The 23,355-nt window shown below is 40.9% G+C and overlaps 1 protein-coding gene and 1 pseudogene across 2 annotated transcripts in view; one reads left to right on the forward strand and one right to left on the reverse strand.

The window, feature by feature from the left end:
• Positions 1 to 23,355, forward strand: part of GRM4 (glutamate metabotropic receptor 4) — a 355,948-nt gene that overhangs the window by 138,975 nt on the left and 193,618 nt on the right. For both annotated transcript variants that reach the window (XM_034414637.3, XM_034414638.3), the window contains exon 3: positions 9,331 to 9,547. In XM_034414637.3, coding sequence (XP_034270528.1) covers positions 9,331 to 9,547 — 217 coding nt within the window. The remainder of the gene's footprint in view (positions 1 to 9,330; positions 9,548 to 23,355) is intronic.
• Positions 21,852 to 22,685, reverse strand: LOC148114577 (uncharacterized; annotated as a pseudogene).

Here is a 23,355-nt window from a genome sequence, read left to right on the forward strand (position 1 = left end):
TATTTTGTGGCTATTATAGAAACCCAGGAAAGAAAGCACACACTTTCTTTAAGAAGGTGCAGCATAAGTTTTAATTTTTAATTTTAATTAGCAATTTTATGATGTTTGTGTGTCTATATTTTTCTTGACTGTACACCGCCTTGAGTCCTATGGGAGAAAGGCGGTATAGAAATATAATAAATAAATAAATAAATAAATAAATAAATAAATAAATAAATAAATAAATAAGTGCAGCATACCTGCTCCAAAGCACATGCCAGTTTTGGATCCTGGTGTGGATGCTCCATACTTACATCCATTGCAATGCTTGATTAATAATGATTAATAATTGCTTGTAATCCATGACCATTCCTTTCAAATGTCTGCATGCAGTGTTTTAGCTTGGATAAACCCCATTACTTCAGATTCTGTAGAAAAGGATGGATGGAGCAGGGGGGTGGGGAGAGAGAAGGAGAAAACAAGGTGCCCCATCTCCAAAGAAATCGTTAACACATCAGAGCTTTATTGTCTGAGCAGAGCTTTAATCAAGCATCACATTAAATAGTCTTGGTCACAGATACCTAATAAGCAGATCACAGCCTCTTGGAATAGAGCACAAAGCAGATTGTCACATATAATAATCCCAATTGTGCTTTGATAAAGGTTCTCCCCCTCCTCCCTCCCTCTCTTTCTCTGCAGGTAGTTAGAAAAGTCTACAAGATTCTTTTAGCATTCAGGTGCAGTTCTCCACTTACAATGCTGGCATCACATTTAATAGGGAAAGAGTGGGAGATGGAATGAAAAGAGGGAAATAAATAAGAAAAAGGAGTTAAGCAGCAACGGAAAAATATTGTTGAAAGATATTCAGCTGGAGAACAGAGAGACATAGCATCAGCTTAAATAAAGTAATGAAAAGGGGAAACCAAAGACTTTCTTCCACAGGAGAACTACTATGATAGAGGATGGAATACACGCAAAAGGTTTCCTAATTTGGAATTTTTCGAAGGGACAGAACTGTGCACTCTCTGTGCAATTGTTGGAAGATAACATCACAATGACTTAATTAAAGTTTAAATATTTATTATTTCCACAGGAGCTTTATTAAGCCAGTCAGAATGTTAAAAAGAAAAGTTTTCTCTAGACACCTCAAAGACCAAATTTATGAAGGCATAAGCTTTTGTTGCCATATTAAAATGTGTTAATTTTTAAAGGGCCATGTATCTCTTTTTTTTCTTCTTACAACATGCTAACATATTTACAAATGTGGAATAAATAGAGCACAAGATTCCATCATACCAGATGTAAAATGAAACAGTGAAGGTGGTAATGGGGTGAACAAATATGGCTGTCTAATGCTGAATCTAAGGGCTGCCCTTAGTTTCCCCAATAGTCCTAAATCCTATCTAAAACCTTCAGAGTATCTAACAGAGTCAAGTAGTCTACACTAAGTAATCACAATTGGGACCAACAACTCTATCGTTAATCCCTGCAGTCGTTAAATTGAAAATTCATGTGACCATAACAGGCTAATGATGTTACTTCACATTTGGTCATTCAGTAAACTATCAATGATCATGATTTGCAATTTTACTTCTGCTTTATCAATTAACTCTACTTGTTAGAAGCTGGTTGTGAACCACAAATGGCAATCACATGACCATGAGATGCTGAGAAGTCATACATACAAGGATTCGTTGCAAACGTGTCTTTTTACACCATCATAACTTTGAATGGTCATTAAACAAGGCAGTTGGTAAATGAGGAGTACCTGTACTATATTTCTAACAAATTCCAGACAGAAACCTTTTCCTCCACATTCCTTCTTCAGAGTGCAACTGAATATAGTCATCTTAGCTTCAACAGTAGCCAGATAGTTCCTCTCTCTTCTGCTTTGTTTACTTTCTAACTTGATGAAAAACTTCATAGAACCCCAGCTGAAAGTCTGAGCTAGTTTTCTCTCATTTGACATTTCTGATTATTATCATCATTTTTATCTTTTACTTTTCTATATTGAACAAACAGAAAACAAATTCATAATTTTAATACTCCTAATATTATGGTTTGTCCTATTTCTGATTTACAAGTATTTCCATCAGAAGTAAAAAGCAAACAAATGTAGAATGCTTTCTACCACATTTTGTGCAAATCCCCCCCTCAATAAATATTTTTGCATTTCTTTGGGCCCCACATCCAAATATTTCTTGAAGAGCTGCAGGATTTGATTCACTAATAATCTTGTCCAAATTAAATTGGGCAGATAGTATTTCCATCTTCCCTCTCCAATTCTTCATGTGCAAATGGTCACTTTGCCGCCATCTCTGCAGAGCCATTACTCTTTTTTCCTTGAAGATGGAACAAGGGGTGATGGCTGCATTCAGGGGTGCCTGCAGTGTAGGGTAAAATCATCAAGAGGTTGACTTTGGTGGTAAGATGGATGCTTCACCTGCTTTTCATGTGCATCACATGCAACACAAATAAAAAATAGATGGAGCTTTCAGCCACATTATCAAAGTTGACTTCTTCACTGTTTTGATCATATTCTGTGGGCACTGTATTCATTTTTCTACTAGCCAGCCACATGAATTTTATCTTCTCCCTCTTCCTCCTCTTTTCTATGCCTATGAATCATCAATGTAGTTAGAGAAAACTACTGCAGAGAGGAAGGGGCTCAGATGGGGAAATGCGAATGACCAAGTTTTGCCACTTATAGAAGACAGAGACCTGTATTCCTCTCCTCTGGCCCTGCAGTTTCTTTGATGCTTTCTTTTCACTGTCAAACCACTCTTCCTCAGCTTTCAAAGATGATGTAACATACAAGAAAACATTAGGCTTTAGTGTCTCACTCCTTTTAGAAATAGTGTGGGCTTCTGTACAGATTCTAGCTGTTCTTGGATGTTGTCCAAGAATGGAAAAGGATTTCTTCCTTAGATTCAGGGTGCCAGGCAGCATCCAATCAACCAGTGCCACACAACGTGCAAGGCTTCCTTTTCAGCTTATTTGATGCACCTGACAACAATTGTCTAATCTCGAAGGTGCCTTTGTGCTTGCTGTTTTCAAAATGTAGAGACTGAGATACATTGCGTATGGTCGCATTTGAGCTAGTTACTATAATATTTCAAGCAACAGTCAAGTGTCTTATATAAATAAACATAATCAAAAGAAAGTATAATTAACTGGGGCTGGTAGCATGGCTATTAGAAAATAACTTTGAGCCCAACCTTACACAGCAGTGTCATGATGCAAATCTGTTTTTTTACTGGAGCTCATAACACAGACATGTCACTAGAATGAAAAATAACAAAACTGCATCTCCCTTATTTTGGCCAGGTCATGCAGGAGAATTCACTGGAGAAAGCAATTATGTTTGGAAGAGTTAGTGGTAAAAGAAAATCAGGCTAAAGCTGACAAGCCAGAGCATAGAACAACTAAAGCAGCTTTTCTCAACTTTGGCCGCTTGAAGATTTGTGGACTTCAATTCCCAGAATTCCCCAGCCAGCTGGGGAATTCTGGGAATTAAAGTCCATACATCTTCAAGCGGCCAAGGTTGAGAAACACTGAACTAAAGGAATAGTGCAAGATTGTGGAGAGACCTGAATTGTCAAGAGTCAGACATGACTGAATGGATGCCACCGCTGCCACCACCACGACAATCATCATCTACTCTCATTTGTATGTCATTGCTCTTTTCAATGGGCTGCTTCTTTGGCATGGTTTACAAATCCTGAGCAAGTTAGGTACAGCCTCTACTAGTTTTATTTGTGCCCCGCTTATCTGCAAACAACCTTTATCAACTCAGAAGAATTGGAGGTTGTTCAAAAAATATGAACATTGCTGCAGACACCAAAGGAGAAGAGGGGTTATGGCTATGGATTTTACTTCCTTTATATCTAAGCCACATGTTGGTTTTTCTTATAATTGGGGTTTTGTAATCACAAAGACTGCCATTTGAAGTGGAGGAATGGTATACTGGGGATATTACCCTCAGCTACTTTTCTTCTTGCAGAAGAAAATATATGGGTAGTTCTATTTTTCCCCAAACAGGTTTCTAATAGAAAGCAACTTGAGGTGAAAGGGTTAAGTATACTCTTCTATTTCAGATTGCAATCTCTAAGTTGCATTTTATAAACAAAACAAAGGAAAAAGGTGAGCTTTAGTGTCCTCTATTTTTTTTAGAAACTGCTGTGACCTCTACGTTTTATCTTTTACAGAGAGAATGCTCCGTTTATATTTCAGGATAAAAGAGGTTCAGTTGGAGAGTATTCCTCAAGTCTTTTGCTTAAGATATAAATTTAATTTATTGCTTTATTTCCCTAAGAAAGACTGCAATGTGGCTAAATAATTTTATTTAATACCCTTTTAGCCCTCTTTCTTTGATTGGTCACATATATTCTGCAATTTGTTTCAAACAGTAAGTGAGATATTCTGTATTTGGTCTGGGGACTCCCTAGTTCATTTATGTTTGGCGTATAAGTGGAGAACTAGTGTAATTATATTGTGGAAATTAAGTAAGCCAAATTAAAATTATAATAATGTATAAAAATAGCATATTCTATAAAGCAAATCTAAATTAATGTTGCAGCCAGGTGCTGTTCTTTGTCATTTGCTATTTGATTCAATGGATATGCAATTCTGTGAGTTGGTTATATTTGGATCATTGGCTGACACGTTGAAGGAGATTCCATGAAGACCCATAGTCATCTTCTTGAATGGAAAATATATCATAAAATTAAAAGAATATGAGATGAAAAATGGATGTTGTTTTAACATCTTCCATAGCATCGAAGAGTGACTGAATAAGTCTTTCCCATCACTGAGATTCATGAATGTCTGCCGAACGTTATGTCAATGTAAAGCGCACTACAAATGCTAAGCGACGTAAACCCCCTCTGGTGCTAAATCATTCTAATTCACAATTCAGTGTGAGACAACTGTGATTAATTTAAGAGAGCTATTTACTGCTTCATTGATAAGAGCTTTTAATACTGAGCTTCCATTCCAAGACTGTGCTTCAGCAAGCTTTAGGCTAAGACATTTCCCCACTGAAAGCTTGTAGCTTTCCCTTGGTATAAATTTCTTTATATCACTTCAGCATCTAGCCATTGCTAAAGTGATATAAAGGCTGTCTTCATTACTGTTATTTTGGACACAGCAATGATTGGGTGACTTGAAAGAATGTTATAAGTTGCTAGTGGAGAAATGTAAGTCTTCCTCACGCAACTGGGTAGGCCATTGTCATATGTTCTGATCTATGGTTCCATTGCCATCACTGCTTTCCCCTTTTATTAGGCTGCCCTTTTATGTCACTTTCACCTGGGGAATCAATATCTCTTGTGAGTACTGAACAAGAGATGTAAGAAACTGATGTTACCCTGACTTCTCCTCTACTTGGTTGGCTTAGCTCTTTTTCATTTTCACTTTTTGTGGAAACACTTATTTCTGAAAAGTTGCTTTCTTGTGAAGTTAGACTGTTCCCTCTCTTCCTATTATGCTGGCTGTTTTTTATTCATTATTCCCCTTTCACTTATGTATTTTCTGAACATATGGTAGCACGTGTTTGGTGACAATACTATCTGGATTTGTTGTGCCATCATCTGTGTACCACTGATGATTGGTGATATTCAAAGGTTTTTGTACTTTAATCAAAGATTTATTGTGGTCATAAACCAGCACAAATGCAACTAGACCCACATTGGGATGGGGAAACTAATAACAGTGTTTCTCTAATCTTATTTTCATTGTATTTATCGTTATTGTTGTTCTCTGCCATTTTGTTAATACTAATTTTACTGTTTTTCACAGACTTAATATCTAAAGACTTCCTCAAGTTAAACTCTGGTCCTGGTGACTTCACAGATATAATCACATAATTTTTCTTAACAACAATATCGAAATAATCTGTAATGGTCTTCTATTAGGATTTTGTTTCCTATACACCTGGGATTTCTTGGTTGTCTCCCAGCCAAGTTAAAATTTGGTCCCTGGTTTTGTGCATTAATAGAACTAAGTCAATTAAATTATCTCAAAGACTTCCCTAAAATCAACAAGTACAAAAATTAAAATAGTTGAAATAGTTTCAAGTATGATATTTTCATTATCTGGGCTGTATAGTAAGTCATGTGTGATATAACTGATTCAACTTGTTCTGTTCTACAAATATATATCTATGTGTAGCAGCACTGACATAACATTTAGCACTCTCTTCACTTATAACCCAATTGTATCATCTTATAAACACCAATTTTTAGAATATTTTTGTTTGCTATTCAGAATACTGAAGAAAGATCTCCAATCATTTCCAAAATATCCCATTGCCAACTACCTTGTTGTTGTTGTTGTTATTATTAGTCACAAAGTCATGTCCAACCCATCGCAACCCCATGGATAATGTTCCTCCAGGCCTTCCTGTCCTCTACCATCCCCTGGAGTCCATTTAATCTCACGCCAACTGCTTCAGTGACTCCATCCAGCTACCCCATTCTCTGTCATCCCATTCTTCTTTTGCCCTCAATTGTTCCCAGCATTAGGCTCTTCTCCAGTGAGTCCTTCCTTCTCATTAGGTGGCCAAAGTATTTGAGTTTTATCTTCAGGATCTGGCCTTCTAAAGAGCAGTCAGAGTTGATCTCCTCTTGGACTGACTGGTATGATAGCCTTGCAGTCCAAGGGACTCGCAGGAGTCTTCTCCAGCACCATAGTTCAAAGGCCTCAATTCTTTGGCACTCAGCCTTCCTTATGATCCAACTTTCACAGCCATACATTGCAACTGGGAAAACCTTAGCCTTGACTATACACACTTTTGTTGGCAAGGTGATGTCTCTGCTTTTTAGTATGCTGTCTAGGTTTGTCATAGCTTTCCTCCCCAGGAGCAAGCATCTTTTAATTTCTTGGCTGTAATCCCCATCTGCGGTGATCTTGGAGCCCAGGAATATAAAATCTGTCACTACCTCCATTTCTTCCCCATCTATTTGCCAGGAATTGAGAGGGCAAAGTCAACCATAACTTAATATGATTTTACTAACTGAGTTAATCTAAATTAATGGTATGATTGACCAATTATAATACAGGTAGTTTTTGGTAATTGGGACTAGAGTTGTCATTTCTAAACATCATGGTCGTAAAGTGTAATATCACATGATAATATTGCTTAGTAAAGGCAGTTCTGATTGCCATTATTAAGTGAAAACCACATGGATTGTTAAGTGAGGACCTCATGTGACCATGATTTCTGTCTTCTGATGGCTTCCCTATTGATTTTTCTTATGGGAAACCAATAGGAATGTTGGAAATCTCAGACACATGACCAAAGCTCATTGCAATGTCATAATTGTGAGCTGGGCATCAAATGCCCAGATTTTGATCACATTACTGCAGGGGCTCTGCAATAGCTGAGATTCTAATGGCTGGTTTTAAGTGCACCTTAATGAGGACCCTTGTAACTTTGAATGGCCATTGAATGAATGGATATAACATGAGGATTTCCTGCAATGGCCCTTAGTTTGGATTTGAAGGTCATTTGATAATTTGGAGTTAATTGCTTAAACAATAGCTTTGGCTCTCCATGAGTAAAATGAAATGGGGGTAATCTATCTAAGTCAATGAAAAAAGATATTACCTGTTCAGAAATATAAAGATTTAGGTTGGAGCATCAATCTAAATATTGTCAATAATAATGTACTGTGGAATAACTGCTGTGGAAATGAAGTGTTGGTTATAAATTTTATTATGCTTTGTAATTAATTGACTATGTGGTCTCTAGGCATATAAACTCATACAAACTCAGGGCTTTTTCCAAACATTTCCTTTCAAAGTTCTCCCTGTGAATTTTGATGGTAAATGTTCTTCAGGTTTTGTTCCCTGTTGAAAATTTCTTTAGACTTTCTGCATCTCTGACATTCAACTATATTTGGTTTTCAACAGTTGACTATTTGTTGGTATTTTGCAGTACTTGACAGCTGATGCACTGAACTGATATTCAGTGATTCTTAATATTTAAAAATATTTGCAAAACCTATATTATATTTTCTATCTCCCCATGTTTCATATGCTACATCTCCAGAAAAGATTCCAGGATCTATTTTATGGAATGACTCCAATTCTTACAGGCACAATCGTAGGCACAACATTTTCAGTTTTGCATTGAGAATGTCCTGGAGCACACCTTATATTTAGATGTTGCTATGTGTTGCTACAGAATATTCGTAGTGAAATCTCCATCTCTAAGGGGAAAAAAAGTGTGTGTGTATGGGAGGAGAATTCTCAATAGCTTGCAAAGAATGCAGAGTTCTTTGAAAGATGCCCATTGCTATGTCATATTTGATCATATTTAATTATGGAAATGTTATTGTATTAATATTAGACACTATTTAGCATGTAATGCTTTTCCTAGACAGTGTTTGATAAAAAAAACCCACTGTTTTTTAAAGTTGAAACTCGGTGGGCACTGTTTCTAATGTTTGTGACAGCAAAACAATTGTCTGGTTATTCCCATCATAAATTGAGGTAGATTTCTAGTCTGTAATAAAGCTACTATGGGAAAAGACACTTTCTTTACTGAGCTTTAAAAATGTTTCTAACCACTGTCAGCAAACTTTTCTAACCACTGTAATTGGTATCAGAGCTGACTTATATAAGTGCAGAATCTGGAAGAGGCTGCAGCTACGGAATGATAATCAATGGAGCCTTCCAGGATCCTTATTAACAGCATAATAACATGAGGGACAGAGAAGGATATCTAAGGTGGCATCATGCAAGCATGGAACTGGTGATCTGCCAGTTGACTGTTTTATAAAAGAGGCACCTGGGGACCCAGGCCACATGCAGACTCCAAACCTCTCATTTTATGGAGCCCATGGAGCCCCTTTTGACTGAACCTCCAGAAAATGGTTAGTCTTCTCTACCTACAAACATACAAAAACCTGATGAATGCACCCTAAAAAGAAGAAATTCAACTGAAGGAAAGAAAAAAAAGCCCAATTCATCCTTAGGATATTGGCTCTCATTTATTTCAGCTAACTGGATAAATGGGAGTGGAGTGGGCTGTAAACATTGTAGTCTAACATGCATAGAAGGTGCTAGGTTGCTCCTTCCTGGTCTAATTTTCTTCCTCAGTATAAGGGAGTGATTGATGTTGTCAGATGTTGTGACAACAAATAATGACTTAAATCTGGTGGAATATAGGGAACTCCTTAAATCCAGTACAGTTGTTAATCTATCTGTCTTTGCTCTGAAAAGTTATAAGTTTCATTGTCTATTTATTTAGTGTTTCTAATCCATTAGAAAAGTAGGACATGGTTTAGGGATATCTAACTCTTGTTCTACTGTTTAATGTTGCGATTTCTCCTTTTATTTTCACAGATTCCTCAGATAAGCTATGCTTCTACAGCCCCTGACCTGAGTGACAACAGTAGATATGACTTCTTTTCCCGCGTTGTCCCCTCTGATACTTACCAAGCCCAGGCGATGGTAGACATTGTTAAAGCATTCAAGTGGAATTATGTTTCAACTTTAGCTTCTGAAGGGAGCTATGGTGAAAGTGGAGTAGAAGCCTTCATCCAGAAATCCAGGGAGAATGGTATGTAAATTCATATCCTTATAAAGATGCGGTATATGGATAATAGAACATCTTGACATAGATTAATGGAATTATCTTTAAATGCCAGACTTGGAAGTCACAGAATGTCATTACAAAGCTTCAGGATAATGTATCTACAGACACTGTGTTGAAAGTATTAATTGAATGAATAATTGGTTCCCATTAGATATATTGAATAAAAATGATAATGTATGAAGGAGACAAGGAAGTTATTGTTATAAATTGGGTTGCTCAGAAGGATCTTTGGAAGTCTTATATTTCTTGAAATGCAACCAAATTGCTGTCTTAAGGTATTTAAAATGGTGATAATCAACAGATCATCTAGCAATTAGGTATATATTCTGTTTCCTGTCGTAATTCAGCTGGACATTGTCTATTAAAAATTCTCCTTTATGGGTACATGCTGACTTTTAAAAACATTTTATTGCTATGCGAACAGAAAAGTGATTATATTAAAACGATCATAATAACTACTTTATTTGGCTTTCTCTCCTCCCCAACCGATGGCTGAGGCAATTTAAAATCATCCTCAATTGTTCCAAATTTACAACAATGTTTCTCTCTTCACTGGTGTGCATCACTGATTATGCAGTTGATGAGATGGTTCTGGCCAGATACTATTGGTTACTTCAGGTTGGTGTGAACATACCCCCTTCCCTTCTACTTACTGGGCACTGCCCTCCTTAGCCAGTTTGACTTGGGTTGAAGAGACAGTGAACATTTGGATTTTTTAAAGGCATCTTATTCCGTAAAACCTGACTGGTGCCTTTCAGGCCTTATGCAGGTTCTTTATAAATCTAGATTTGTTGTTCTTCTGAAAGCATAATAAACCTGCTCTACCCTATGACCTCCTCTGCACATGTAAAAATTCCAACCATGTTATTTTGGGGCATGTGTGCCGGAAAACCAAATCCCACCAAGACTGGCAGAGTAAGCTACTGCATATAAACAAGGAGCAAACTCCATACTTCCTAGTACTGAAGATGTTACCTAATTGGATTATGAAACATCTGCAAGCAAACAACCAAGTTCAGAGAACACCAAGGACTCCATAGTTGCCATCCTGAGCTGTGTATATTCTCTTCGAGTGTACAACTTTTTCCATTTTATTCTTGTAAGGTGTCATTTTTAATTCCATATTCAAAACAACCTCAGTATCAATCTTGTTTTCTTTCTATCATAGCTTTTAAATCCATTTTTAACAATGGCAAATAATTTTAAAAGTAATTTCTGAGTGCATTGTTCCCAAATATCCTTGAATTCTTCCAAAGTTAGAATACTTTGCTCCATTCTATATTAGTTAAATACTAATTATAATCTTTCATTCTTTTTGGTTCCCTCTAGTGTCCAACTTTCAAAGTTCCCTATTATCATTTCCCCCCTAATCAAAAACATTTTCCCACAGGAAGGGTAGTTACACTTAGTTTCAATATCTTCATTTTTTTAAATAGAATTTAAACAACCCACAGGAAGGGTTCTTGTAATTAATTTCAAAATCTTATTACAAATCCATATGGACTCTTAATCCATTTATAACTTTATAACTTTCCAAAATCATTGAGTGGGCAATCTTGGGTCTTCTCCTTGTTCTGCAGAGGAATTCCAAGGAGCTGATTTTTTTGATGGATCTACCAAAATAGTTGATTCTATTCTCTATGGTTCTATCTTCAGTCCACTTATTTGATCAAGGTTAAAATCTATGCGTCGTGGTTTCTGTTAGCTCTTAGTGGATTTTGCTTGATCAGGATTGGATGATAGGCTTTAAAGTTTTGTTCATAAATAAGAGATAAGATATGAGAAGAAGTGATCTTTTGTTGTATTTTTAGAGAAAGTGATAAGCTATTGTCTTAAAAGTAAAGAAATATAAAACTGGTTTATTTGATTAAGGTTAAAATATATATGATATTCCTGTTAACTTTTAATGGGCATTTGCTGACTACGACTGAATGATAAGGCTTTAAAATTTGTTTATAGATAAAATATGGCAGGAAAGGATTTTTTGTTGTAGTATCAGAGAAGGTGATAAGTTATTGAAATTATATTTGTCTTGATGAAGGGAGAAATCATTTCTTTATATATCTTTTTTCTTTATTATTCCTTTTATTTTACCCTTTTTTTCTGCATTTTTTCTTTTTTATATTTTTATTAGTTTGCATTCATCTTTAATCTAATCTTTTTATCTTTGTATATGTAAATTTGAATAAATTTATTATAAAAACATAGCCTGCATAAGACAGAATTGTTATCCTATTTTTATTATCTCTATTCTTGAGTCTTTAAGAGCTGCCTAAGGGCATGCATATTAGCAGGTAAAATTACTTTATTACAGTATTTCTTTGCCAGAAACAGCTTAGTCTACTAAATTTCTGTAGGTCAGGTTGCCACTTAAAGCATCAGAATAGAGCTGATACAAAAGATGGCAATTCAGCTATGGATACAGATCTTGGGAGAATCTGCAGAATTGCTTTTCAGATTCCAGAGATTCATTGACAAATGGGATTGGTTCTTTAAAAGGTTTTGTTGATAGATATTTGTGCGTGTAGTTTGCTCCTCTCTCTCCATCTGCTATATTAATCAGAAGAGGTATATTTTCCAACTTTGTGCAAAAGCTTCTGTGTTTATATGTTTATACAGCACATCAAGCTTCTTGTAATTGCTTATTTTTAAGGACCACATAGTGTCCAAATGTTAGACATTGACAATACCCTGCAGATATAATCCTGCTATAAATCTTGCCTAAGCTCTTTTAATTGCACAGTCTAGGCAACTATTTGCAAAAGACTAGCAGTTTGCAGGGCACTGCAGAGAGACAGAGAATTATGCTAGAATTTGTCCCAGATACTTGTAATATCAGTGGCCAAGTATCCCAAGATCAGGGGCTGAAAGACAATCCATTGGCCACCACTAAAACAGAGATAATATTATCGAAAAGTACAATGTCTAATTTTTATGCCATTTTTTTCCTGGGGTTTAGGGACAATCTAATCATTCTCATTTTCCATTGTTAAAAAAATAATAATAATCTCCAACTGACTATTTTGAGGAAATGAAAAGGTAGCAATGCATTGACATCCACAATAAGGCACAATGATGCAAAATGGTCATATATGTGTGGTCATATCACAATGAAAAGCCCAGCTATACATACTTGTTTCCTGACTTCGGATGCAATGATCGTATGTCATGATGAACTGCTGTCCTACCAAAGTCTACATGGAAATGAGAGTGCCTCCAAGTAGCTTTAATTTCTACTTTCATTTTTGTATTTGGAAAAATCATTTTGTTGTCATTATCTATAAATGCGAAGAGCCTCAAATAGGATTCGGGATGGGGGCATTACAACCCCTCACATCAAATCTGCTATCAAAATAATTAGTCTTTCTTAGGGAGGCATGAACGTAGAAACCAGTGAGTGTGTAAATTCCACTTTGAACTTGATAGAATGTTAAGTTTATAAGAATCAGCTACTTTGCCTCAGTAATAAATATAAGAAAAGCATAAAATGTAACAGGCATGGATTTCACCCCCTTTAGGAAGTACAGGTATCCTGAAGACATGATCAGGTCATGGTTACATGTGTATGTGTATGTATGTGTATATGTATATTTCTCTCCTCTTTCATTTATTCTTTTGGCCAATGGATAAATATTTATGGTGATGCTTAAATTAGCTACTTTCCTAACTTAGGAACCTGTAACTGGGAACTTATAGTTAAAAATCTTTTTTGAGGTGGTATAGAACTGCATGTTCTTTATTTGATTTTCTTTTGCCCTTCCTTCCTTCCTTCCTTCCTTCCTTCCTTCCTTCCTTCCTTCCTTCCTTCCTGCCTGCCTGCCTGCCTGCCTGCCTGCCTGCCTTCCTTCCTTCCTTCCTTCCTTCCTTCCTTCCTTCCTTCCTTCCTTCCCTCCCCCCTCCCTCCCTCCCTCCCCTCCCCTCCCCTCCCCTTCCCTTCCCTTCCCTTCCCTTCCCTTCCCTTTCTTCACATTTATGAACTGCCCAAATATGTCAAAGAGGGACTCTGGGTAGTATACAAGAAAGCATTGAAATATAAAACAGTTATAAACATTAAAATGCTAAGTGGTAAGATTTTAGCCCTAACCCTAACCTAATCCTTAATATGAATGGACAGCTGACTTCTAATGAAATTCATCCATTCCTGCTGTACACACTGTATAAATTCTTACAATACTCTACACTTCAAGAATCTTACACAGGCTTTTTTAAAATATACCGCGGGAATGCACAACTTCTATTAATTTCAGGACAATATACATATAAATGGCATAGCAAGGGTGGAACCCCATAACTTATGTTTGTGAAGGTTTGAGGAGTAAAATGGGTGCCTTAAACTGCAAACCATAAGATACCCTATCCTCGAAGTCCTCAGCAAACTCTAAAATAAGAAAATATCCCGCCCACCCCCCACCCCCCCAAAAGAAAAAAAAAATAAGGCCAAAATTAGGTCTTATCCAGTGGGAGAAAAGATGCTAACAAGCCATGCTTTATGCATTCCCATTATATTCCACTTTTCCATCCAATCAATGACGTAGCATGATAAAAGAAATCTGAGAAGAGTTCCAACTTAGTGAGAATCCTTACAGCTCCAGTAGATGGCACTTCAGTCTTTGTTGTTTAAATCATATAGTTTGTTTTGTGGGATGAACAAAGCTTGTTTTGAGGCATTTCAAACTGCCTTAGTTGTATCATGTCTTAAGAGCATTTCTGCACTAGGGATTGATAGTGTCATCCAGCCGTCTCTGACAATATACAACACAAATTAAGACAGACTTCACATTGCCACAGTGATGGCTGGGTGGTATGATAAACTCACAGCTTGGTAAAGTTATAAGAATGGGCTCTGCTTCAGTGAGTATCCTAAATATATATTTGCTGAAATATAGAACTACCATCTGTTGATAGACAGAAGCTCTGAGACTTCAATAGCTACCTGTGATGGGGGAAAAAAAATCAACAGTTGGAGTGTCTCCCATTCTTGTATCTTCCTGGCAGTAAAAGTTTCAGCTGTAGACTTGCGCCTGCTCTATAGATGTTTGACAAACAAAATCTTAGTCCATAAAAGAAGATCAATACTAGGTGATTCAGCCATTCAGCTTCCCATACCATATCTCAGCAGTCTCTTAATGCATTCTTCTCATCCATGATGTATCAGGTAAACAAAGTCCTCCTTTCCACAGCAGGTTGTGACAAGGACTGATAAAGATACTAATATAGCAATAACACAAGAATAGTAGCATTGTGTTCTCATCTCACGTCTCTGAATATTTATTGCAATATTTCCACCTTAAAATTTTTAAAGTGCTGTGTATCATCAGATAGCCTTGTGCAGTAGGTCTAGTGCCTTCTCCAGGATATAATATTTTAAAAAAACATTATTTAAAATCTCATTAAATGTTCAGATTTTAGGAATTTCAGCCACGTCTCCTTGAAATCTGAAGAGAACTTGGATAGGAACAATAAAAACCCATATGAACTTCCACGAGAACCCTGAAATTTCACAAAACCTGGCAAACATATGACATATCAACTCTAGTAATGTGTCTAGAAATGTATTGGGATGTCTATGGGCATTGAGGAGGCATTAAAGATGTTGTGTCTACAGTTTCTACAAGCAACCATGCTTTGTGTACCACTGAAGCTCAATTTTGCTATGCAGTTGCCTCAAAGATGAAGGAGATCAATGAATGAAGGGATCACACATCTTTGAATCCAGCCATTCATAAGCCTTGCATCATTATTGTTTATAGTCACAGCAACGTACAAATACATACAATTGTGGGTTATTGAATGAATAAAGACTAAACAAACCAACAACCCTATTGCTCAGCCAGGGATGCAGAAAGCACAATTTGGAGGTTCCAGGTAACTTGACAGATTTTTGAAATCCCAAAACTAGTGATGATAAGCCCCAGTTTTAATCATTTAAAAATGTTAAATAATTGAGAGAGAGGGTGGTATTAAGATTAACACCCAAATCTTTAAATTATATTGAGATTTGAGGAACCCATACCATTCTTTAAAATCCTGAAATCTTTTCCATAGTCGGTCATGGCTCCAATTAGTTCTCCGAGGTGAAGAAACGCCAGTCAGGCTGGGTAATCGGCTCCTTTATCCAGCGATGACCGGGTCTGCACTAATTTGAATAGCTCCGCCCTCTTCCCCAGTGTTTCGACTCGGTGCTTGACTGGATAGTCGTGTCTTCAGCTCTCGCTTGCTATTTCTACTAAATTACAACTAAATTTCAGCTAAACTCTTCTAATTGATATCTGGCTTTAATTATTCAACTGCTTCCTGGTTGGAGGCTTCCTGGATTGCCGCTAGCCGGGGCTCTGGCTTGGAATCTGTCGGCTGACAGATTCCCTCATTTGCGGCAAATTTCCTGCCTCCTTTACTCGGCGCTGCATTTCAAAGGCGATTAGCCCAGCAGCCTCCCTTTGTTTACGATCGGCAAGCTCCCTGGAAAACATCGCAGTAATAGCCTCGAGCTAGCGATCCTGCTTAATTGCTTGCCTGAACGCTGCAGAGCTTAGCTACGGAACAGAGCCTTCGGCTGTAAGTTTTTTGGGCGGTTTATTTTTGGCGCGCTTGGGACGGCGGCCATTTTAAAGGGGCATAACTCAATTTGGGCTATGGCTGATAAACAAAGAGGCCGCAATCGCTCTCGCAAGCCCTCTTCCGATCCTCTAGAAGGGCCTTCAAGCCTGGCCATGCCATCAAGGGCTCATAAGGCCAGTAAGACCTCCTCATCCCAGGCCACGCCAGCGTCTTCTAGAGAGGAGCAGCGGCGCCACAAGGCCATGGAGAAGGCCTTTAACAGGGCTTCCTCCAGAACAAGGCCTACTTCACCTGATCGCCTCCCTCCACAGGCCTCATCTTCAGGGCTGGCAGTCCAAGACGAAGCCCGTAGTGTCAGAAGCCTTTCTCCTGATCGCCCAGCCCCCTTGGAACCTGCCCTTCCCCCTGGCAAGGAGCCTCTTTTCCAGACTGAGGCTGGCTCTGTTCCTTCACCCACCCCTCTGCAATCCTCCCAATTGCCTGCTCCTGCAGCTCCTTCATTTCCTCAGGATCCGATCCCTCCTCTCCCAGAGGCGTTTGAAGCCCTCCTCATCAGGGCTATGCGCCAAGGCTTTACCCAATGCCTCCAACAGACAGGCCTTCAGTCTCCTAACCCAGGTCCAGTCCTTCAATCCACAGGAGACCTTCGCCATCTTCCTGAGGCTGATCCTTCTTCGGACATGGATCAGGATGATTTAGAGCTGGCCGCGGAAGAAGCAGCTGTCTCCGAGCCCGAGGAGGCCCCCGACTCCGCTCTATCTGAGGATGAGGGTCTGAGCCCAGATAAGTCTCCCTTCATAGGCCTTTTCCGCCCTCAGATGTTCCGCTCTCTTCTATTTAAGGCCATCGCTACCACCCGACTTGGCGAGGTTCCCCTTCCAGAGTCCTCATCTTCCACTGCGGATCCTGCTTCGGCCTTGTTTGCTGAGCCGACTGTGGCCCCTGAAACCATTCCAGCTCCAAAGCTGTTTCTGGATGTTCTTCGTCGCCAATGGTCCTTGCCTGGGGCTGGTCCAAGCCCAAACAATCTAGACAAGCGCCTCTACAATGCGGCTCCTACAATGTCTGACCTCCTTCAGCCTCCCACTGTCGACGCTCCAATCGTGGCTTTGGCTAACCCATCACATCCTACAGGACCACCGGAAGATGTTCTCCGCCCTGAGGACAAGCGCGCAGAAAAGACGCTGATCAAGGGCCATCTCGCAGCTGCCTGGTCTATTAAATCATCCTCTGCGGCCTCATTCTTCAACAGGGCTGCACTCCTCTGGATCAAACAACTCCGGGACCACTTACCTCACACTGATTCCAGGGTTCAACAAGACATCAACAAAATTACAGCTGCCCTAGAATACTCGGCAGATGCAACCCTGAACGCTACCCGTTTTGCTGCAAAGGCTCTGAGTTCCTCTGTCACTTCACGCCACCTCTTATGGCTTAGGAACTGGCAGGCGGACATGTGCTGCAAGTGGCAGTTAGCATCCTCCCCTTACTCACCCGAAAATCTCTTTGGACCGTCCTTGGAACCTCTCCTGGTCGAGACACGGGATCGACGCAAGATCCTCCCTTCCCAACATCGACGTTCCGACTCCCGCTATTCACCTTATCCTCGCCTCCAGTCCTTTCGGACATCTGATTCCTCCTTCCAGCCCCGCTTCCAGCGTCCGTTCCAGCCAAGATCATCCCAGCCCGACAATCAGGTCAGATCGGGGGGTCGGTTCCCACCTAGGCGCTCATATCGGGGGGGTCGGGGTCGTTTCTCCCGGAGAGGTAGATAGATTCAAGGGGGATCCTCCAATTGGGGGCCGCCTATCCCTTTTTTATGACCAATGGCGGTCTTCAATTTCTGACGCTTGGGTTTTGTCTTCTATAAACTCAGGCCTTCTGTTGGAATTTTCTTCTCCTCCCCCCTCCCTCTTTCTTTCCTGTCCTCTCTCTAAGGATCCAGTTAAACAAGCTCTGGTTTCCTCTGCTATAACCCATCTCTTATCTATCAGGGCAGTCCAACCCGTCCCCCCTGACCAGCGCGGACGGGGTTTTTACTCCCGCCTCTTCATTGTAAAGAAGGCATCGGGAGGCTGGCGAGCCATATTAGACCTCAAAGCCTTGAACCGGTACATAACTTACCGCCGGTTCAAGATGCACACATTGTTCTCTATTCTAGAATGCCTTAGACCTGGTGACTTTCTTTCCTCCATAGACCTCACAGAGGCCTACCTCCATATTCTTATTCACCCTTCGCACCGCCAGTTTCTCCGCTTCCACTACATGGGTTTCCATTACCAGTACCGGGCCCTACCCTTTGGTCTGTCTTCAGCCCCTAGGGTCTTTACTAAGATTATGGCCTCCCTAATTGGCCATATTCGTTCTCTCCCTATTCGCTTACAATTTTATTTGGATGACATTTTAGTTATGTCTTCCTCTCTCTCTTCTGCACACTCTGACCTTTCTACTGTCCTAAACCTCTTGCAAAGTCATGGGTTTTCTGTAAATTGGGCTAAGAGCCATCTCTCCCCATCTACTCGTATTGTCCATCTTGGGGCGTCTATTGATACCCTCTCCTCCCAGGTATTCCTTTCTCCCGACCGTCAGGCCAGTCTCAAAGCCTCGGCCGATCTTTGCATTACACAGAAATCAGCATCCCTCCTAAGGTTATCCGGCCTCCTTGGTAAGATGGTCTCCACCTTTGGGATTGTCCCATGGGCCCGGTTACACAGTAGGGAGCTCCAGTGGCTTCTCCTTCCCCATCAACGAGCGGGTCGAAGTTCCTCACGGTCCTGTATTCGCCTGCCTCGATTAGTCATCTCTTCCCTCAGATGGTGGACTTCGGACGCTATCTCCAAAGGCTCATTTTTCAGAGAACCTCCTCGCCTGGTCATCACAACGGATGCCAGCTTGACAGGTTGGGGGGCCCATCTTCTTCATCACATGGCCCAGGGTCAGTGGTCCCGGCTAGAACGCTGCAACAACATCAATTACCTGGAACTGCGTGCGGTTCGACTAGCTCTCCTTCGGTTCCAACCTCTTGTAGAGGGCAAGGACGTCCTTGTTCTAACCGACAACATGGCCACGAAGGCTCATATAAACAAAATGGGGGGCACTCATTCCAGGGCCCTGTTAGTGGAAACGGTCCTCCTTGGTCGGTGGGCCGAGACGCATCTCTCCTCACTGAAGGCGGATCACATATCGGGGACAACCAACATCCAAGCGGATGCCCTCAGCCGCTCTCGATTGGATCACGGGGAGTGGAGCCTTTCTCTCCCTCTATTCCACGACATCACGAACTGCTTCGGCCTCCCAGTAGTAGACCTCTTTGCCTCGAGCCAGAACAACAGGCTCCCAAGGTTCTTCTCCCGCTTTCCGGATCCCCAGGCCGAGGCCACGGATGCTCTCCGCACCCCGTGGCCAACAGGACTCCTATACGCCTTCCCTCCTCTACCTCTCATTCCCTGGGTTCTCCGGAAAATGTTAGACGAAAGAGCGGAACTCATCCTCATTGCACCACACTGGCCCCGCAGACCTTGGTATGCGGATCTTCTGTCGCTGTCAATAGCACCTCACTGGTGCATTCCGGACTCCAGGATATTACTCACACAAGGGGCTCTACATCATCCAGATCCCGCTTGGCTCCATCTAACTGCCTGGAGGCTGAGCGGTTCCTCCTAAGGGAAGCCAGTATCCCTACCAGAGTAATTTCCACAATGCAGGCGGCTCGCCGACCGTCTACTTCAAGTATTTATGAAGCTACGTGGCAATCATTCTCTAAGTGGTGCAGACGCTCCTCCATTGATCCACTATCAGCTTCTGTTCTGCAAGTCCTCTGCTTCCTTCAAGACGGGCTTGATTCCGGCTTGACTCCAAATACACTGCGACGACAAGTGGCAGCCATCGCTTCTATTCTATCCTGTAATTCTCCGGATTCCATCGCTCGTCACCCTCACATTCGCATCTTCCTTCGGGGGGCGGTCAACCTCCGTCCTCCCCCGATTCATCGCTACCCTACATGGAACCTCAACAAGGTTCTGAAGGCCTTAACTCTGTCTCCGTTCAAGCCCCTCCATCAAGTGTCCCTCCGCTTTTTGTCGTTCAAGGTGGCCTTCCTCGTTGCCATCACCTCAGCACGTCAAATCTCCGAGCTGGCATCTCTATCAATCCGCAGCGACCTCTGCATTTTTCATACTGACAGGGTGGTCCTCCGCCTTGACCCGGCATTCCTACCCAAAATCAACTCTAGATTCCACCGAGCTCAAGAGCTTGTACTACCGGATTTTTGTCCGCGTCCGGGGCATCGATTGGAAAGATCTTGGCATCTCCTCGACGTTCGTAGGGCACTAAAGATTTACATCTCTTGGACAGCCCCTCTCCGTAGAACGGAGGCCCTCTTCGTATCTTTTCAACCTGCTTCCATCGGTGCCAGAGTCTCCAGCATCACCATAGGGCATTGGATCAGGGCCACTATCGCCACAGCATATCAACAGCAACATCTCCCAGTTCCGCCTCGCATCACGGCCCACTCGACGAGGAGCGCCGCCACGTCGGCGGCTTGGGCTACCCAGGCTTCTCTGGAGGAGGTTTGCTGGGCGGCAACGTGGACGTCGATCTCTCCATTCATTCGCCATTACCGGGTGGACTCCTTCGCCTCCGCAGACGCAGCCTTTGGTCGCCGGGTCCTGCAGGAGGTGCTTCGTTCTTAGAAGCCAGCGGGCCTGACTTCCCTCCCTGGTGACACCTAGCTTTGGTATGTCCCCAGCCTGACTGGCGTTTCTTCACCTCGGAGAATGGACGTTGGTCTTACCTGATACGTCCGTTCTCGAGTAGTAAGAAACGCCAGTCAGCCCCGCCCCTGGTCCAGCCCTCCGGAATGGATGGGAGGGGGGTTTGGATATTAATTCTCTCTCATTTCAGGAAGACACGACGGTCTGCGCCATGGCCCTCGCCGAAACACTGGGGAAGAGGGCGGAGCTATTCAAATTAGTGCAGACCCGGTCATCGCTGGATAAAGGAGCTGATTACCCAGCCTGACTGGCGTTTCTTACTACTCGAGAACGGACGTATCAGGTAAGACCAACGTCCATTTTAGTGCATGCTAAAGAAAACATGCTATTTCCCTTAAGTTGATGGAAACAGCAGATTCCTAAGCAATGCATCTTGAAGTGATTAATGCCCAGAGATTGACTGCTTGATGCCAAACAGGGCAGTTAGAACTGATTTACAAATACAAAATGTGGGGCTTTAACAGCAATAGCAACAGCATTTAGGCTTATATACCACCCTTTAGCACTTTAAAGCACTCTCCGGGCAGTTCACAATGTAAACATTTTTTTGCATATTGCCCCCAGCAATCTGGGTCCTCATTTTACTGATATGAGTCAACCATGAGCCACAGCAGGATTGAACTTCAGGCTGTTGGCAGAATTTGCCTGCAATACTGTACTTTAACCACTGTGCCACCAGGACTCAATGACGCTGCTATGACTACCATCTTGATTTTTATGAACCTCTTCTGTGAATGCTACCAATCCGCATTATGCTAGCCAGCTTGCCACTGGCCAGGCATGATGAAAGTTTGTATTTGTATTTATTAGTTTGTCAAACATGTAGAAGATAGCAGGTATAAATATAAACATGGATATGAACAAAAGAAATGAATACAAATAAATGGGACAGTAGGACAGGGATGGTAGGCACGCTGGTGCACTTATGCATGCCCCCTTTATGGACCTCTTAGGAATGGGATGAGCTCCACAGTAGACAGTTTAAGGTTGAAGCTGTGAGGGTTAGAGGATGTAACAACGGACTCAGGTAGAGCTTTCCAGGTGTTGACCACTCTGTTGCTGAAGTCATATTTTCTGCAATCGAGTTTGGAGCAGTTTATCTTAAATATGTATCAATTGTTTGCCTGTGTAATATTGTGGTTGAAGCTGAAGAAGTCATTGACAGGTAAGACATTGTAGCAGACAATTTTGTGTACTGTGCTTAGATCATACCGCAGGTGGTGCAGTTCCAGATTGTCCAAGCCCAAAATTTCATGTCTGGTGGCATAGGGAATACTTCTTGTGAAGTATCTCTGAACCTGCTCAATCATATTAATGTCCAATATACAGTGTGGATTCCAGGCAGATGAGCTATATTCGAGAATTGGTCTGGCAAAGGTTTTGTATGCCCTAGTTAGCAATACAATGTTACTGGAGAAGAAGGTTCACAGAATTAGGTTAACAACTCTTAATGCCTTTTTGGCAATGCTATTACAATGGGCTCTGGGGCTTAGATTGTTTGAGATGAGTACTCCTAGGTCCTTGACAGAGTGAGTGTCATCTACGAGATCATTTCCGTTCAACTTGTATTTGGTGTTCTGATTTTTATTGCCAATGTGTAGGACAGAGCATTTATTAGTCGGGATTTGGAGTTGTCAATTCTGCGACCATTCGGACACATGGTCAAGGTTGCTTTGTAGGGTAGTGGCATTGTCAGTGGTGTTGAATAATTTTACATCATCAGCGAAGAGGACACAGCTGCTTTTAATATGATCGCATATAATCTCATGCATCTGGAAGGTTGGAAACAGTGGGGAAAAAAACAACTGAAGTCTTTCCTTTTCTTTCATTAGGTTGGTATGTGAGATGTATACAAATACTGTCAGATTTAAATGAGTTACAATGTTTTCTCTATTATACAGCTCAGAAAATGTAGTGGGCTTGTCCCTGAGGGAGGTACTTTAACTTGTCAAAGACTTGAAATTCTGTGGTCAGCAGAAAATGGCAGGGATTTGTCAAGAAGAGGAAAGCATTTTGCTGACTCTTGATACAGGATGCTTAAAAGGGATTACCATTCTGCAAAGCGGCATCAGCATTGACTCACCAACATTCCCTCTCTCCCTTTTTATTTTTCTAAAAGTTTAAAAACAAGAGTAAAAATTAATACAACACACATTCATAGAACATAAAAGGGTTGGAAGGTGCCTTGGAGATTTTCTAGTTCAACCCTCTGCTCTAGCAGGGCATCTTATACCTTTCCAGACTGGTTGCCCAATCTCTTTTTCATAAACTGGCAATAAAAATTCATTTTATCAACTTTAAAGTTGAAATATCAACTTTAAGAAAATATTAACTTTTTGTTCTTTACAGTTCATCTGAGATTGATCTGGTCTGCTCACTCTTGTTTGCAATTAATTGGATGCTTTCAAAATGATTCAAACTGATTTCAGAACGATTCAAAAT

Source organism: Pantherophis guttatus, chromosome 3 (genome assembly GCF_059756535.1).
Source record: "Pantherophis guttatus breed Tessera chromosome 3, ASM5975653v1, whole genome shotgun sequence".
NCBI lineage: Eukaryota > Metazoa > Chordata > Lepidosauria > Squamata > Colubridae > Pantherophis > Pantherophis guttatus.